Source organism: Bombina bombina, chromosome 1 (assembly GCF_027579735.1).
Source record: "Bombina bombina isolate aBomBom1 chromosome 1, aBomBom1.pri, whole genome shotgun sequence".
NCBI classification, from domain to species: domain Eukaryota; kingdom Metazoa; phylum Chordata; class Amphibia; order Anura; family Bombinatoridae; genus Bombina; species Bombina bombina.
The window spans coordinates 1,065,527,477-1,065,545,839 of record NC_069499.1 but is presented as its reverse complement, the minus strand read 5'-3'; the positions used below and the strand labels follow the sequence as shown (position 1 = coordinate 1,065,545,839).

Below are 18,363 nucleotides of genomic sequence, written 5' to 3'. Positions count from 1 at the left end.
TCTATTTCTCTTTAAATGTAGTGATGGCAAAAATGGTAAAAATGCTCTGGTCTTTTGGGAAAGTTTTAGTCTGAAATGCCCGGTCCTTAAAGGGACACGGAACCCAAATTTTTTTCTTTCGTGATTCACATAGAGCATGCAATTTTAAACAACTTTCTAATTTACTCCAATTATCATTTTTTCTTTGTTCTCTTGCTATATTTATTTGAAAAAGAAGGCATCTAAGCTAAGAAGCCGGACAATTTTTGGTTCAATTGCTGGACAGCACTTGTTAATTGGTGGGTGAATTTATCCACCAATCAGCAAGAACAACCCAGGTTGTTCACAAAAAATGGGCCGGCATCTAAACTTACATTCTTGATTTTTAAATAAAGATACCAAGTGAATGAAGAAAATTTGATAATAGGAGTAAATTAGAAAGTTGCTTAAAATTGCATGCTCTATGTGAATCACGAAAGAAAAAAATTGGGTTCAGTGTCCCTTTAAGGGGATACAGTAGGTAAAGGTCTGCATAGTAACCTCAAGGTAAATAATGTTTAATAACAGAGATTAGAGAGCTGTGTCTAATTTTTTTTTTATTCTAAGATACCTCTAGGACAGCATTAAAATAAACAAGGCTCTATCAGATTGTATTACAGCTGGATCTTTTTTCCATCTAGTTTCCTAGACAAAGTCAATGCACACAATCTATACAAATAAAGCTCTGATTCAGAATGTCCAGCATACTCACCGCCATTATAAATAATGCAGTTGTGCAAAATCCATTTGGCCTCTGCTAGGAAAGCTTCAGTGCAACCATACATTTTCTTTTTTACATTCTAAAGAACAGGAAAAATAACCGTAAATATATAAACCACATGGCTGCCAGAGAGGTCAGCACAGTATCATGCAGTTCTCTGTCTTAATAGAATTTTCCTTGCAAGCTCAACTGATTATTTACTCAGTGTCCTGGATGACATTGTATGATCTTATATGACATGCAAATTATGGTATGTATAAACAATTGGCATTCTAATACACGTTTCACAAAAGTAACAACACGGAAAGAAGCAATATCTGTGTGAGTTTGGTGTACTGCAGCACATACACTGCACCCGTTACATTTTACAGCTGCAGTAGACACCATGAAATCTGCAGCCATTTTAGCTCATGTTTGCCTCATATAGGTTTTAATAAATGTACTGAGCAGTTAATTATTTACTGAATGCTGCAGACACACAGTACAGCATACAGCAGTAATTATCTTCTGTGAGTCACCTAGACACCAGTTCTGTCTCCTTGCACATCATGGAAGCCGCAAGGCATCATGGAACCAGCATGTACTTCAAAATTAGCTGTCCCCCTGAAATAGTGCTGCTGTAGGCACAGACCTAATTGGCCAAGTCTAAAATATGCCCCTAACTGTACATCACTGGCAACTAAAACAAAGTTTGATAATCAGATCCTGAATGTTAGTGATATTTAAATGGACTTTAATTGATCACTTCTAATGAAGATGCGCTTTAACTTTCTTTTTAGTCTAGCTGTGCTATTCTAATATGCACGCTCCGGCCACCCACTACACACAATATTTTTTCTGAGCTAACAGTTTGAACTGTTCTTCAATCAGCACTCTTTCCCTATGGCACTTTTATTGTAGCTAGAGCACTGATTGGAGAACAATTCAACATTCTACACAGTGAGTGCTTGATCACTGCATGAGCTTGGTTATTCCAGTCTCTAACTGATCAAATCAGTGATAAGAAAACAATAATCAAAGGTTTTCAAGAGATTTGTACATTGACTGTAAATCCATGTAAATTTGCTAGCAAAAGTAGCAGTTTTAAATGCATATATTTTGTATGCAGATCTGTTGCAATGCACTCCTTAATTGTAGATATATGGTATAACAATACAAACATAAAGAAGAAGAATGTCCCTTTCATTTGAATAATCTTTTTTTAATGGTCTAATTTATATTGGAATAACGATGAATAAAAGAACAATATTTGAGGAGGTACACAGAAGTACACTTTTTCATGTAATACTTTAGATACATTCTGCCATCTCTTCAGGATTTCAAAGAGCATGTTTATTATTCTTAAAATTCTTCACCAGTTGAAAAGGTTTTTTTTTAAATTCTCTACTGAACTCTATGAGTACATCTTCATTATCTAATAGCATGTATAATAATAAGGAGCCTATATATAAGCCAATGATAAGTGATATATAATATAAGCATATTTAGACATACAATTGTTCCTTCAAAAGAAAAGAGACTACACCTACCTTTTCTAATGTAGAGAGATCCATAGGATTAAATATATATTCAGCATAATCTGGATGTTGCTCTAAAGATACTGGCTTTTGGAATGGCTCTGTCTGTGGGTTGAAAGACACGGTTTAGTTTTCCTTATGACATTGCAGTCATATTTCTTGTTTCATCCGAAAGAGGACATTAAAAAAAAAAACATATAATGCATCTTTTAAATAAACCTTTGTTTTCTTGTTACAATTGCAGAGGGTTGCTCCTCTCCACCAACTGAGTTGTGGAAGTTGTCCTATTTAACCAATAAGCATTAGTAGGAAGTAAACAACTGGTACTGCTATATTAGTTTATATTTTACATAAATAATAAGGGGTTTTTTGGCAGGTCCAGCAGATTCAGGATATACCATTATTATATGTATATTTCAAGGCATGTGAGATAGCTGTGGCAAAAACTGTAAACAAAAAAAAAAAAAGGAAAATGTATATTTGTGTTAAAGGAATAGAAAGTTCCATTTCAATTTTAAATATAAGCATTTTTGCAATATACTTTCATCATCAAAAATGCTTCTATTAAAAGTTATTACTGCTTTTCTGTGGCATACGGACATATCCTGTGTAGGGGACCATGCACCAGTATTCAAACACAATGGTGGTGCTGTGTATTTCTTCTGGGACATAACGTGTGTCATACAAGCCACTGCTGACTCATTAAAAAGGTGTGGTGATTGGATACTGTTTCACAGGATATGTTTGTACACTGCACAAAAACAGTAATAACCCTTACTAGAAAAAAAAATTTGCTAATGAAAGTATATTGCAAAAATGCTTATATTTAAATTGAAATGCGCCCATGCATATTTCTTTTTTGACATCTCTATTCCTTTAAGATTTTAATAAATAATATTGAAAATGGCCAGGTGGCCTCTGCTGTTATTGTGATTACCTTATTAAACTATCAAGGGTAGCCACATGTGAAATAGGGGCCCATAGGGGCTTTTCGGTATATAATATAGATTAGAGAGGCTCCTTTTTGCAGTACAGAAGTAAAAGCACCATTCTTTCATGTAATTGGCAAGAGTCCATGAGCTAGTGACGTATGGGATATACAATCTTACCAGGAGGGGCAAAGTTTCCAAAACCTCAAAATGCCTATAAATGCACCCCTCACCACACCCACAATTCAGTTTTACAAACTTTGCCTCCTATGGAGGTGGTGAAGTAAGTTTGTGCTAAGATTTCTATGTTGATATGCGCTTCTCAGCATTTTTGAAGCCCGATTCCTCTCAGAGTACAGCGACTGTCAGAGGGATGTGAAGAGAGTATCACCTATTGAATGCAATGGTTTTCCTCACGGGAGATCTATTTCATAGGTTCTCTGTTATCGGTCGTAGAGATTCATCTCCTACCTCCCTTTTCAGATCGACGACATACTCTCATATTCCATTACCTCTACTGATAACTGTTTCAGTACTGGTTTGGCTATCTGCTATATGTGGATGGGTGTCTTTCGGTAAGTATGTTTTCATTGCTTAAGACACTCTAAGCTATGGTTTGGCACTTAATGTATTTATATAAAGTTCTAAATATATGTATTGTACTTATATTTGCCATGATTCCGGTTTTCAGTATATTTCCTTTTGCAGACTGTCCGTTTCCTATCTGGGAAATGCTTTTTTTTTTAGGAAAAATGTATTTCTTACCTGGGGTATAGTCTCTTTTTCAAATTGACTGTCTTTTAAATTCACGGGCAGAATTAGGCTCGCAAGGGCGCAAAATGCCAAAGGTTATTGCGTCATTCTTGGCGCAAGATTTTTTTGGCGTGAAGTTACGTTCATTGACGCAAATTCGTCATTTTCTGCGTCTTAGTCAATGCAGAGTCCTTCACAAGGTTGTGTCATCTGTGACGCCAGTGTGTCATTTCCAAACATTTTTGGCGCCAAAAAAATATTATTTCCAGTTCCTGATGCTATTTATGATATGATTTCTAAGGAATGGAATAGGCCTGGTACTTCTTTTATTCCTTCTTCAAGGTTTAAAAAATTGTATCCTTTGCCAGCAGTTACTTTAGAGCTTTGGGAAAAGATCCCCAAAGTTGATGGGGCTATCTCTACTCTTGCTAAACGTACTACTATTCCTATGGAGTATAGAACTTCTTTTAAAGATCCTTTAGATAGGAAACTTGAATCGTATCTAAGGGAAGCCTATTTATATTCAGGTTATCTTCTCAGGCCTGCAATTTCTTTGGCTGATGTTGCAGCTGCTTCAACTTTTTTGTTGGAAACTTTAGCGCAACAAGTATTGGATCATGATTTGTCTAGCATTGTTAATTTCATTCAACATGCTAATAATTTTATTTGTTATGCCATTTTTGATATAATCAAAATTGATGTTAAAGGGACAGTCAACACCAGAATTTTTGTTGTTTTAAAAGATAGATAATCCCCTAATTACCAATTCCCCAGTTTTGCATAACCAACACAGTTATAATTATACACGTTTTACCTCTGTAATTACCTTGTATCTAAGCCTCAGCAGATTGCCCCCTTATTTTAGTTCTTTTGACAGACTTGCATTTTAGCCAATCAGAGCTGTCTCCATGGTAAATTCACATGCATGAGCTCAATGTTATCTATATGAAATACGGGAACTAATGCCCTCTAGTGGTGAAAAACTATCAAAATGCATTTAGATTAGAGGCGGCCTTCAAGGTCTAAGAAATTAGCATATGAACCTCCTAGGTTTAGCTTTCAACTAAGAATACCAAGAGAACAAAGCAAAATTAGTGATAAAAGTAAATTGGAAAGTTGTTTAAAATGGCATGCCCTATTTGAAACATGAAAGTTTTTTTTTTACTTGACTGTCCCTTTTAAATCTATGTATTTAGCTATTTTAGCTAGAAGAGCTTTGTGGCTTAAATCTTGGAATGCTGACATGACTTCTAAGTCCAGATTGCGATCTCTTTCTTTCCAAGGTAATAAGTTATTTGGTTCTCAGTTGGATTCAATAATTTCAACTGTCACTGGGGGGAAGGGAGTTTTTTGTCTCAGTATAAAAGACCTAAGGGTAAATCTAATGCTTCCAACCGTTTTCGTTCCTTTCGACAAAATAAGGAACAGAAACCTAATCCCTCCCCCAAGGAATCTGTTTCCAATTGGAAGCCTTCCTCAAATTGGAATAAATCCAAGCCATTTAAGAGATCAAAGCCAGCCCCCAAGTCCGCATGAAGGTGCGGCCCTCATTCCAGCTCAGCTGGTAGGGGGCAGATTAAGATTTTTCAAAGATGTTTTGACCAATTCGGTCCAAAATCAATGGATTCAGAGTGTTGTCTCTCAGGGGTACAGAATAGGATTCAGAGTAAGACCGACTGTGAGAAGATTTTTTCTCTCACTCATCCCTGCAAACCCAGTAAAGACTCAGGCTTTCCTGAAGTGTGTTTTAGACCTGGAGTTATCAGGGGTAATCATGCCAGTTCCGTTTCAGGAAGAGGGTCTAGGGTTTTATTCAAATCTATTCATTGTCCCAAAGAAAGAAAATTCATTCAGACCAGTTTTGGATCTAAAAATTTTGAATCGATATGTTAGAGTACCAATTTTCAAAATGGTGACTATAAAGACTATTCTGCCTTTTGTTCAGCAAGGGCATTATATTTCCACAATAGACTTACAGGGTGCATATCTTCATATTCCGATTCATCCAGATCACTATCAGTTCCTGAGATTCTCTTTTCTAGACAAGCATTACCAATTTGTTGCTCTTCCTTTTGGCCTAGCGATAGCTCCAAGAATCTTTTCAAAGGTTCTCGGTGCCCTACTCTCTGTAATCAGAGAGCAGGGTATTGCGGCGTTTCCTTATTTGGACGATATCTTGGTACGTGCTCAGTCTTTACGTTCTGCAGAATCTCACACAAATCAACTAGTGTTGCTTCTTCAAAAACATGGTTGGAGGAACAATTTACCAAAAAGGTATTTGATTCCTCAGACAAGGGTAACTGTTTTAGGTTTCCAGATAAATTCAGTGTCCATGACTTTGTCTCTAACAGACAAGAGACGTTTGAAATTGGTTGTAGCCTGTCGGAACCTTCAGTCTCAGTCATTCCCTTCAGTAGCTATGTGCATGGAAGTTTTAGGTCTCATGACTGCAGCATCAGACGCGATCCCCTTTGCTCGTTTTCATATGAGACCTCTCCAGCTTTGTGTGCAGGGATTATACAACAATATCACAATTAATATCCTTAAATCCCAATGTTCGACTATCTCTGAATTGGTGGTTGGATCACCATCATATTGTTCTAGGGGCCTCTTTCGTTCGTCCAACCTGGACTGTGATCACAACGGATGCAAGTCTTTCAGGTTGGGGAGCTGTTTGGGGATCTCAGACAGCACAAGGGGTTTGGAAATCTCAAGAGGCGAGATTACCAATACATTTTTTGGAACTTCGTGCGATTCTCAGGGCTCTTCAGTTTTGGCCCCTATTGAAGAGAGAACCATTCATTTGTTTTCAGACAGACAATATCACAACTGTGGCATATGTCAATCATCAGGGTGGGACTCACAGTCCTCAAGCTATGAAAGTATCTCGGATACTTGTTTGGGCGGAATCCAGCTCCTGTCTAATTTCTGAGGTTCATATCCCAGGTATAGACAATCGGGAAGCGGATTATCTCAGTCGTCAGACTTTACATCCGGGAGAGTGGTCTCTCCACCCAGATGTGTTTTCTCAAATTGTTCAGATGTGGGGTCTTCCAGAAATAGATCTGATGGCATCTCATCTAAACAAGAAACTTCCCAGGTACCTGTCCAGGTCCAGGGATCCTCAGGCGGAAGCAGTGGATGCGTTGACACTTCCTTGGTGTTATCAACCTGCTTATATTTTCCCACCTCTAGTAGTTCTTCCAAGAGTGATCTCCAAAATCATCATGGAACAATAGTTTGTGTTGCTGGTGGCTCCAGCATCGCCTCACAGGTTTTGGTATGCGGATCTTGTTCGGATGTCCAGTTGTCAACCTTGGTCACTTCTATTAAGACCGGACCTTCTGTCTCAAGGTCGTTTTTCCATCAGGATCTCAAATCATTGAATTTGAAGGTATGGAAATTGAACGCCTAGTGCTTAGTTATAGAGGTTTCTCTAATTCAGTGATTAATACTATGTTACAGGCTCGTAAATCTTTTTCTAGAAAGATTTATTATCGAGTTTGGAAGACTTACATTTCATGGTGTTCCTCTAATAAATTCTCTTGGCATTCTTTTAGAATTCCTAGAATTTTACAGTTTCTTCACATTGCATGGAAGCTTTACGCTCACGAGAGCGCACTTCCATAGGTTCTATTGGGAGCATCATTCTCATGCCGTCAGATACAACAGAGAACCTAGCGCAGCAAAGGGGCTAAGTCGCACAGCAAAGTTAAAATATATATGTATATGAATATATACATATATACTTATGTGTTTATATGTGGGGGACATTTCTCTGGTTAATTTTTGGAGTGCTAATTGCTACAGCGAGCCCGTGGTAGCATTAATCAGCCACTTTTAATGGCTGGTTATTTATCTTGTGCCTGTAAACACTCGAATTTGCCCATCTACGGGTACGCAATAAATTAGCGCTCCACTTGTAATCTAGACCATAATAAAGTGCAAACAGTGTTTCTAATACAATATAACTATATACATTTCTTACTTGCGGTTAATAAGTTTCCTTTGGAGTACAGTCAATTTACTGGTCAGAGATTACAAACTGCCTTGGATTATTGAGCAGCGTGGGTGTAACGCTGAAGCCCTCTGCGCTTTCCAGAATAGACAACAAACAATGCTGAAGTCTGTCTAAAATCCTTCGTGGCCTGAAGATAGAATTTCAAAGCCCAAACCACATCCAGATTATGAAGTAATTGTTCCTTCGAAAATGAAGGATTAGGACTCAAGGAAGGAACCACAATCTCCTGATTGATGTTGCGATCAGACACAACCTTACGAAGAAAACCCAACCCAGTGTGAAGAACAGCCTTGTCAGCATGAAAAACTAGGTAAGGAGGCTCACATTGCAAGGCCGCCATCTCAGAGACTCTGCGTGCCGAAGCAATAACCAGTAGAAAAAGAACCTTCCAAGACAGTAACTTAATGTCAACTGAATGCATGGGCTCAAATGGAGCCCTCTGCAAAACCTTAAGAACCAGATTTAAACTCCAAGGAAGAGCGGAATGTCTAAACACAGGCCTGATTCTAGACAGAGCCTGAACAAAAGACTGTATATCAGGAAGCTCAGCGAGCCTCTTGTGTAATAACATAGATAGAAATCTTGGAGAAAGGAAATAATCCTGGATACCCTAACCTTATGCCAGGGGAATCCCCGCTCTTCACACCAGAATAAGTAGGTCCTCCACACCTTTTGATAGATGCAACGAGTGACCAGCTTTCTAGCTTGAATGAGTATCAATCACTCTCTCAGAAAAACCTCTCTTGGCTAGGACTAAGCGTTCGATCTCCACGCAGTCAGCCTCACATAATCTAGATTCTGATGAACAAAGGGACCCTGTTCCAGCAGATCTCTGTGACAAGGTAACCTCCATTGAGGAGATGAGGACATCCCCACCAGATCCGTAAACCACATCCTTCGCGGCCACGATGGAGCAATTAAGATCGCAGAAGCTTGCTCCTGTTTGATGCTGATGCGGGCCACTACACGAGTTAGAAGTGGTAACGGTGGAAAGATGTAAACTGGTTTGAACCTTCAAACTGCTAATGCATCTATCAGCTCTGCCTGTGGATCCCTGGACCGCGACCCATATCTGGGTAGCTTGAAATTGAGTCGGGACACCATGAGATCTATCTCCGGCGTCCCCCATCTGTTGCAAATCTCTGCAAACACCTCGGGATGGAGAGACCATTCCCCAGGATGAAAGGATTGTCTGCTGAGGAAATCCATATCCCAGTTGTCCACACCCGGAATGTGGATCGCGAGCAGTTGTGGGCCTCCGCCCATTCCAAAATCCGAGATACTTCCCTCATTGCTAGGGAGCTCCTTGTTCCCCCCTGATGGTTGATGTAAGCCACCAAGGTAATATTGTCCAATTGGAATCTGATAAACTGGGAAAAACCCAGAAGAGGCCAAGTCTTCAGAGCGTTGAAGATCGCTCGAAGTTCCTAAACGTTGATTAGGAGAAGAGATTCCTCTTGAGTCCACTGGCCCTGTGCCTTCCTGACACCCCAAATGGCTCCCCATCTTGAGAGACTTGTGTCCGTAGTCACAATCTCCCAGGATGGTCTCAAGAAGGATGTCCCTACAGGCAATCTGGACAGAGCCACCAAGAGCGCGATTCTCTCGACCGGTTGTCCAGAGAAATCTGTTGACAGATCCGAGTGGTCGCCGTTCCATTGCCTCAGCATGCACAGCTGAAGAGGTCTGAGATGGAACCTGGCGAATGGAATGATATCAATGCTGGACACCATGAGCCCAATTACCTCCATACACCGGGCCACATATGGCCCTGAGGAGGTCTTGAGGGCAAGACAATTGGAAGTAATTTTGCAACATTTATGGTCTGTAAGGAATATCCTCATGGATATGAAATCTATTATCGTGCCCAGGAATTCCACCCTGGTACTGGGGACCAGAGAACTCTTTCCTAAGTTTATCTTCTATCCATGAGATTGAAGAAGAAGAGCTCATGAATGGTCTTCTGCCAGCCGGCAGGACGGAGCCTGGACTTGGATGTCGTCCAAGTATGGCGCTACTGCATTACCTCTGGACTTCGTCACCGCAAGTAGAGCCCCCAGAATCTTCATAAAGACTCTTGGAGCAGTAGCCAGACCAAAAGGAAGAGCCACAAACTGGAAGTGCTGCTCCAGAAAAGCGAATCTTAAGAACTTGAAGTGATCCTTGTGTACTGGCACATAAAAGGTAAGCCTCCTTCAAGTCTATCGTAGTCATGAACTGCCCCTCTTGAACTAGTGGCAGAATAGACCTTATAGTCTCCATCTTGAACAATGGGACAGACAGAAACTTGTTTAGGCACTTTAGGTCTAGAATCGGGCGAAACGTACCCTCCTTCTTTGGGACCCCAAAAAGGTTCGAGTAGTACCCTAGACCTCTCTCTGATAGAGGTACTGGCACAATTACTCCAAGGGAGGAGAGATCCCTCACACACCCTAGAAAAGCTTCTTGTTTTTCTGGTCTTGAAGACAGGTTTGATAAGAGGAATCTGCCCCTGGGAGGATGAGATTTGAAACCTATCCTGTAACCCTGAGCGATGACCTCTAGAACCCAAGGGTCTTGCACGACCCCCAACCAAGCCTCCACAAAGAGAGACAGTCTGCCCCAACACGATCCAACGCCGGATTGGGGGTCGCCAATTCATGCCGACTTTGTTTCGGGGGCTTCTTGTTCTGCTTGGATTTATTCCAAGATTGAGATGGTTTCCAAGTTCCCTTGGACTGAACAGGCTTCGCGGAGGGCTGCTGGTGTTGGGATTTATCCAAACGAAAGGGACGAAAATTACGATCTTGTCCTTTAGGTTTATTCTTCTTATCCTGTGGTAAGAAGGCACCCTTGCCCCCAGTGACCGTGGATATGATAGAGTCCAGGCCTGGACCGAAAAGAATCTTCCCCTTAAATGGAAGGGAAAGTAATCTAGATTTTGAAGTCATGTCCGCAGACCAAGACTTCAGCCAGAGAGCCCTACGGGCTAGAACAGCAAACCTGATGTTTTGGCATTCAGGCGAATAATCTGCATGTTTGCATCACAGATGAAAGAATTAGCTACCCTTAAGGCCTTAATTCTTTCCTGGATCTCGTCGAGGGGAGTTTCCACCTCGATCATCTCTGATAGAGAGTCGCGCCAGTAGGTAGCGGCTCCAGCTACCGCAGTAACCGCCGCTGCAGGTTGAAACAAGTACCCCGTGTACTGAAATTTTTTACTTAATAGCGTTTCAAGCTTCTTATCCATGGGCCCCGTAAACGATGAACTATCCTCCAGCGGGATAGTTATGCGCTTAGCTAACGTGGAGATAGCTCCATCCACCTTAGGGACAGACCCCCACAATTCTAATTGAGAGTCTGGAACGGGGAACAATTTCTTAAAAGAAGAAGGGGAAAAAGAAGATCTAAGTCTCTCCCATTCATTCTTAATAATATTTGCCATCTTTACAGGAACCGGGAAAGTCTGTGGCACCACCCTGTCCTCATAAACTTTGTCAAGCTTAGGAATAGAAGGTTCATCTGGTAATTTAAGTTCTGGAACCTCTAATGTAGCCAACACTTCCTTTAACAGAAAGCGTAAATGCTCAATCCTAAATCTAAAGTCTGGTTCCTCCATAGCCGGACGTTCAGTCCCATACCGAAGAGTACTACCCTCCATAAGAGACTACTCCGAATCTTCCGACAATTCTCTGCCATCTTCCTGTGACGCAAAGGCAAAGACTGACTGGGGGATGAGGGAAGTGGGGGAGGTATTTAAGCCTTTGGCTGGGGTGTCTTTGCCTCCTTCTGGTGGCCAGGTTCTGTATTCCCACAAGTAAGGAATGAAGCCGTGGACTCGCCTCATATTAAGATGGAAAGTATAGATGTTTTTGCAGGTATTTTTTGCACCATTTAAAAATGTGTTGTTGAAATCTGAATGGATGTGCGCCAATACCTCATTTTTGTTATTATTCAGTCTTTTTTTTTTTAAAAAAAAACAGCTTTATTTAAAAGTATAGATAGTCAAAATATACATACTTGGGAGTCGCAGCATCACTTTTTAATCAACAGTCAGTTCTATCCCCTTTACCCTCATTTTTCCCCACTTCCCTTCCACCTTTACTTAATTTACAAGTTAACTGAGCATATGAAAAATGTAATATTTATACAATGTCATGTTCCATACCATTGACAAGAGAGAAAAAAATATATATATAATAATCCCCCTCGCTGGTCAGCCCTCTGGGAGCAGCCACTTCCCTCTCAAACTTGATTCTAATATAAAGAAAGAATTTTTAAAAGGAAAAATAATTAATTTTTGTGTATTAATGTCTAAAGACCTTATATATTCTATTTCCCGAAAAAAGATTTAATATTACAGTCAGTTTCCATCTGTACTTTAATAACTTGTTCTAAATATAGCGAATATAGGACAGCGTTCTTGACTTCTGTAAATTTAGGCTCTTTATAACTTTGCCAATATTTTAAAATTATTTTCCTTCCCAGAAGAATAACTGTATTCAATAATAGGGTATTTCTGCCCATTTCCTCAGAAGTTGTTAAGAAGAAGATATTATAGTTGGAGAACTGAATATGTTGATTTAGCTTCTTTGATACCAAGAAAGAGATTTTCCTCCAAAACCTTTGGATTATTGGACAGGACTAAACAACAGTGTACCATGTCCGCCATCTTAAATTTACATATTACACAAAATAACTTATCGTTCTCTTTTACCCAATATGAGAAGTATTTGGGAGTTATGAAAACTTGATACAATACTTTGATTTGCTGTTCTCTAAAGTACTCTGCTTTCATGGCTTTAGTTGTCCTAATTAAAGGGATACTGAACCCAATTTTTTTTTCTTCATGATTCAGACAGAGCATGTTATTTTAAGCAACTTTCTAATTTACTTCTATTATCAATTTTTCTTCGTTCTTTTGTTATCTTTATTTAAAAAAGAAGACATCTAAGCTAAGGAGCCAGAAATTTTTGGTTCAGTACCATGGACAGCACTTGTTTATTGGTGCTGTCCAATCAGCAAGGACAACCCAGGTTGTTCACCAAAAATGGGCCGGCATCTAAACTTACTTTCTTGCTTTTAAAATAAACATACCAAGAGAATGAAGAAAATTTAATACAATCACTCAATTTAAAGGGCCACTGTAAGTAAATATTTTCTATGCCTGTTACTAACTAACTACCCCAAATACGTTTTTATCAATAGCATTTCATTAACATATCTCTACCGTATATCAGAAATCTTGTCTGCAAATGTAATTGTTTTCCAAACCCACTCCGTGGATATCCTTTGCTCTGTACCAATCCGTTTACAATACATAGGTTTCAAAATGGCGCTTTAAACACAAAGTTATTGGTTTAAGTATTTTGAACATGCAGTGCTGAAAATAGTGGGCAGGATAACGTGACATCATCGGCGAATAAAAGATATAACTTTTAGAACGTTATGAAACTTCGTTTTGGAGAAAATATAGGTCAGTAGGTTTTAATTAATGTTTATTAACTTTAATATGTTAGTTGTTTAGCTTAAAAATTATAACAGAAAGTAATCCTTTAAGCTTAAGATAAGTAGCATTACGCGCTTCCTGGGAATTTAATACTGCCCTGTATATACTGGATATAGATAGATTCCCTTGTGCGAATAGCATTAGCCTATGTTTGATAACTATATTTCGCCAATCTATGTTTGTAAGTTTCAATAACTGGTCTGCATAACTGGTGTCGTAATTGTAAATATGAAAAAAATTGTTGGTTTGAAATACCAAATTCCCTCTTACATTCATCAAAAGTTTTTACTTTACTATTTTCTGTGTTAATAAGCTGCACCATAAATCTTATTCCTGCCTGCAACCAAGTTTGAAGTCTTGCTGAATCAACTGATGATTTATTTCTACCAAAGTAGTCATCCAATTTACTAATTACAAATTTGCGGAAATTCAAATTATTATATAAATACTTAGGGAAGAAAAATGTGTTATTCGGCTGATTTATTGGATTTTTAACAAATGAGAGGAGTATAGGTGCGTGATCAGAGATAGTAATTGGCATTATCGACACCTTTTGCACTATAGAAAATGCATTTTTACTAATTAAGAACATATCAATACATGATAGGCATTTATATGTTTTAGAGATGCACGTATATTCTTGAGTATCTGGGTAAATATTCCGCCAAATATCTATCAATCTAAGATTATGACAAACATCCCTTAATATTTTAGTGTCTCGATTTACAGGATGGTCCTTTTTCCTACTTTGCTTTCTATCCAACTGCCATGACGATATCAAATTAAAGTCGCCCCTTATGATATTTTTATCAAACTCTGCTAACTTGGGGCCTTTTTTTTCATTGGGACCATACACATTACATAACACCACCCTCCTATTACTCAGATTAACTTAAAGTATAATAAACCTACCCTGTGCATCCACTTCTTTCCTAAGAATTTGGTACTGCAAATTTTTCCAAAAAAGTATTGCCACTCCCATCTTTCTATGTTCCCCCGGAGCATACACCACCTCTCCCACCCAGCCCCATTTCAGCTTTTGGCTTTCAAGTTCTCCCAAGTGTGTTTCTGGTAAAAAACCTATATCAACTCTTAGTTTATTTAAATGCTGTAATACAGATTTCCTCTTAATAGGGGATGAAAATCCCCCTACATTCCAAGACCCAAAATGATACATTCTAAATTAAGTGAAAACCCACTTTGAGAGGGGCATCCTCCACCCCCCACAGCCGGTCAGCAAGGAAAAAAAAAAAAAAGTCTTCCCTTTAAACTTTGAATATACATCACCACAAAAAAAGAAAAATACTTTTATATCACGTGTTTCAATTTAGACATTTTCCCCAGTTTTACAGCTCACCTTCTACTTTACTTTGTCTCTCAAATAATTATCTGCTTCTTGAGGGGTATCAAATGTTTTAAATCCTTCTTTTGTTTTTATACTAATTCTAGCAGGATATAATAACTTTGCTACTCTGTCTTCTTGAATTAGTCGAGTACATATTGGTGCACATAGTTTCCTTCTATTAGAGGTTTCGTAAGAGAAATCTTGAAAAATTAAGATTTTTTTGTTCTGAAACATCACATTTTTTTGGATTCTGTATGCCTGTAAGATTTTTATTTTATCTTGAAAGTTTAAAAATTTGATAATTATAGGCCTACGTCTATCATTACCCTCATTTTGTTTTCTCAGGATACCAATCCTGTGAGCACGTTCTAGTAAGGTAGTTTGATTACTGTCTGCAATTTTTAGAAGAGCAGGAAGTTGAACTGGAGCGAACTGGATTAGATCCTTCTCTGCTAAACTTTCTGGTATTCCAATAACCCTTATATTATTTCTTTGTGATCTATTTTCAAGATCTTCCACTTTATCACTTAAAAATTGAATTTGCTTAAGCATTCCTGTAATATCCTTATCAATATCTCTATCTTCTAGATCTGATACCCGCTGTTCCACTAAAGCTACTCTAGAAGAGAATTGTTTCATTTCTTTTGATATTGCTTCAACACTTTTTTGTAATGATTCAAATTTAGGTATAAATAGAGCACTGATCTGTTTCAGAAGTTCTGTATTTCCTATTGTCTCAGAGCTGTCTTCCTGAGGAGAGTCCAGACTTAACTCTGCACTACGCTTTACTTGCTTTTTTTCCTGCTGTCTTCTACTTGCCATAGCCGATGTTTTAGAGTGAGGGACAATATGAATATATTTATCCACAGACATTTGAGAAGGAAAGGGGAGAGAGAGGAGGGAAGGAAGGAAAACAGAAGAAACTTATAAGCCTATTTTCTAAAAACTTAATTATTATATTTCTCCCATAGGAATCAAAAAACATAAATACCCCTTTACATATATCTCCAAAATCTGACCAATGTGTTCCAAAATTTATATTATTTGGTCATTTTTGGAAGCACTCACAAGTGTATATATATTTTTGTAAGGTGTGCTTAACCAAACTGTATTTTTTTTATCTTTTTCTACTACAAACATGGCTGAAAAACAACTGCATTATGAGATGATGTCATTGCCAAAGCCAGCCATGACAGCTTTGTCCTTAGGATATATAATTGGCTTTTTAATTTTTGTTATATAAATTATAGCATGTTCTTTCACTGTTCAAGTGCAATTATAATAATGGCACTGTATGATAAACACTATTTTTTTATTGACATAGATACCAAATAATGGTTGTCCACAGTTGTGGGCAACGGTCTCCTCGTTGGCTATCCTACGAACTAGATAAGTTTATACTGTTAGGTAATATTGGGTAGACTTGCTGGGCCTATGGCTCTTATCTGCCGTCAATATCTAATACAATCTGGTTGTTCCCAGTGGTAATGCATTTACAAATATCTAACCCTACAAGCTCCATATTTTTGTAAGTACAGCCAGTGTTTAATTTAGACAATATCCCCAATTCATGGGCTCGATTTATCAATCATTTTGGGAATTCTCCTATCAGGTCTCTGCAGCTCGCCTATGGAGAGGCGCACATGTGCACCCATATTTATCATAAAAAAATAGTTTTTTCTCCATAGGAGAGCCGAGGAGAAATAATGATAAATTTCTCCAGTCGGATTAGTATCTTCTCCTTATTTATCACTAAAAATAAGCAACTATTCTCCATGTCAATCATATATAAACCAATAGAAATATTTATACAGCCTTCCTAGTAGCTTTGTTAACGCCCCTCTTCAGCAAACTTTCATATAAGAAAATAGATCTACATTTTCATTGTTTTTGTGCTTTAATTTTAGTGCTTTTTTATATCTTATTTTTATGCCACAATAGATATCATTTTTGTGCTCTGTTATATATTATTTAGGCACTCCATTATATATATATTTTTTCACTCCATCATAAATTATTATTGCGCTCCAATAACCACTATTATTGTGTTTTGTTATAGATAATTTTTGCACCTTGTAGAGCCCTTTTTTTGTGGAACTGCTTCTACAAATGGTAGAGAATAGATTTCTAATGCTGTTCTCCACAGTAGTGATGGAGAACTTTAATGCAGGAACTTGAAGGAGAACTTTCAGTCCTCCACAGGAGAATATAAATGATAAATTTGAAACTAAGAGAATTATGAGAACTATATGAAATACGACTAAAACAGAATTTATGTTTACCTGATAAATTACTTTCTCCAACGGTGTGTCCGGTCCACGGCGTCATCCTTACTTGTGGGATATTCTCTTCCCCAACAGGAAATGGCAAAGAGCCCAGCAAAGCTGGTCACATGATCCCTCCTAGGCTCCGCCTTCCCCAGTCATTCAACCGACGTAAAGGAGGAATATTTGCATAGGAGAAATCATATGATACCATGGTGACTGTAGTTAGAGAAAATAAATCATCAGACCTGATTAAAAAACCAGGGCGGGCCGTGGACCGGACACACCGTTGGAGAAAGTAATTTATCAGGTAAACATAAATTCTGTTTTCTCCAACATAGGTGTGTCCGGTCCACGGCGTCATCCTTACTTGTGGGAACCAATACCAAAGCTTTAGGACACGGATGATGGGAGGGAGCAAATCAGGTCACCTAGATGGAAGGCACCACGGCTTGCAAAACCTTTCTCCCAAAAATAGCCTCTTGATTGAAGAATAAAAACTACATTTAAACACCAAAAAACTCTAAGCCATCTCCGTGGAGATGTTGCCTGTACAACGGCAAAGAGAATGACTGGGGAAGGCGGAGCCTAGGAGGGATCATGTGACCAGCTTTGCTGGGCTCTTTGCCATTTCCTGTTGGGGAAGAGAATATCCCACAAGTAAGGATGACGCCGTGGACCGGACACACCTATGTTGGAGAAAAAGATCTAATTTAACCCTTTTTTTGGAGAACATGTTCTCCAAGAGTGAGAACAGAGTAGGACAATTTTACAGTTATTCAGTTCTTTAATGTACTCTGATATCACAATTCAGATACAGTGCATAAATATATGATCTAAAGTACATGTATGTGTAAAACAATTAGTTTTGAGAAGGTTAAATTAAAGGGACAATCTACTTAAAAAATGTTATTGTTTAAAAAGATAAATCACGCCTTTACTACCCATTCCCCAGCTTTACATAACCAATATTGTTATATTAATATACTTTAAAATATCTAAAACTCTAAATCTCAGCCTCATTTTAAACCCTGCAGGCCGCCTTAATCTCAGTCAATTTTAAAAGTTTTACACAGCCAGACAGAGCTAGTTAATGTGTACCATATAGCCAACACTGTGCTCACTCCTGTGGAGTTATAAATAAGACTTCACTGATTGGCTAAATTTCATGTCTGGCAAAAGAACTGAGATAAGGGGCAATCTGCAGAAGCTTAGATAAAAAAGGTAATCACAGAGGTAAAAAGTATATTAACATAACTGTGTTGGTTATAAAAACCTGGGGAATGGGTAATAAAGGGATTAACTAT

General features: G+C 38.4%; 1 protein-coding gene across 6 annotated transcripts in view; it reads right to left on the bottom strand.

Annotated features, from left to right (window-relative positions):
- ZMYND8 (zinc finger MYND-type containing 8) overlaps positions 1-18,363 on the bottom strand; it is a 199,565-nt gene that overhangs the window by 84,280 nt on the left and 96,922 nt on the right. For all 6 annotated transcript variants that reach the window (XM_053690979.1, XM_053691097.1, XM_053691173.1 and 3 more), the window contains exons 8-9: positions 2,269-2,361; positions 731-818 (exon numbers count right to left, since the gene is read on the bottom strand). In XM_053690979.1, coding sequence (XP_053546954.1) covers positions 731-818; positions 2,269-2,361 — 181 coding nt within the window. The remainder of the gene's footprint in view (positions 1-730; positions 819-2,268; positions 2,362-18,363) is intronic.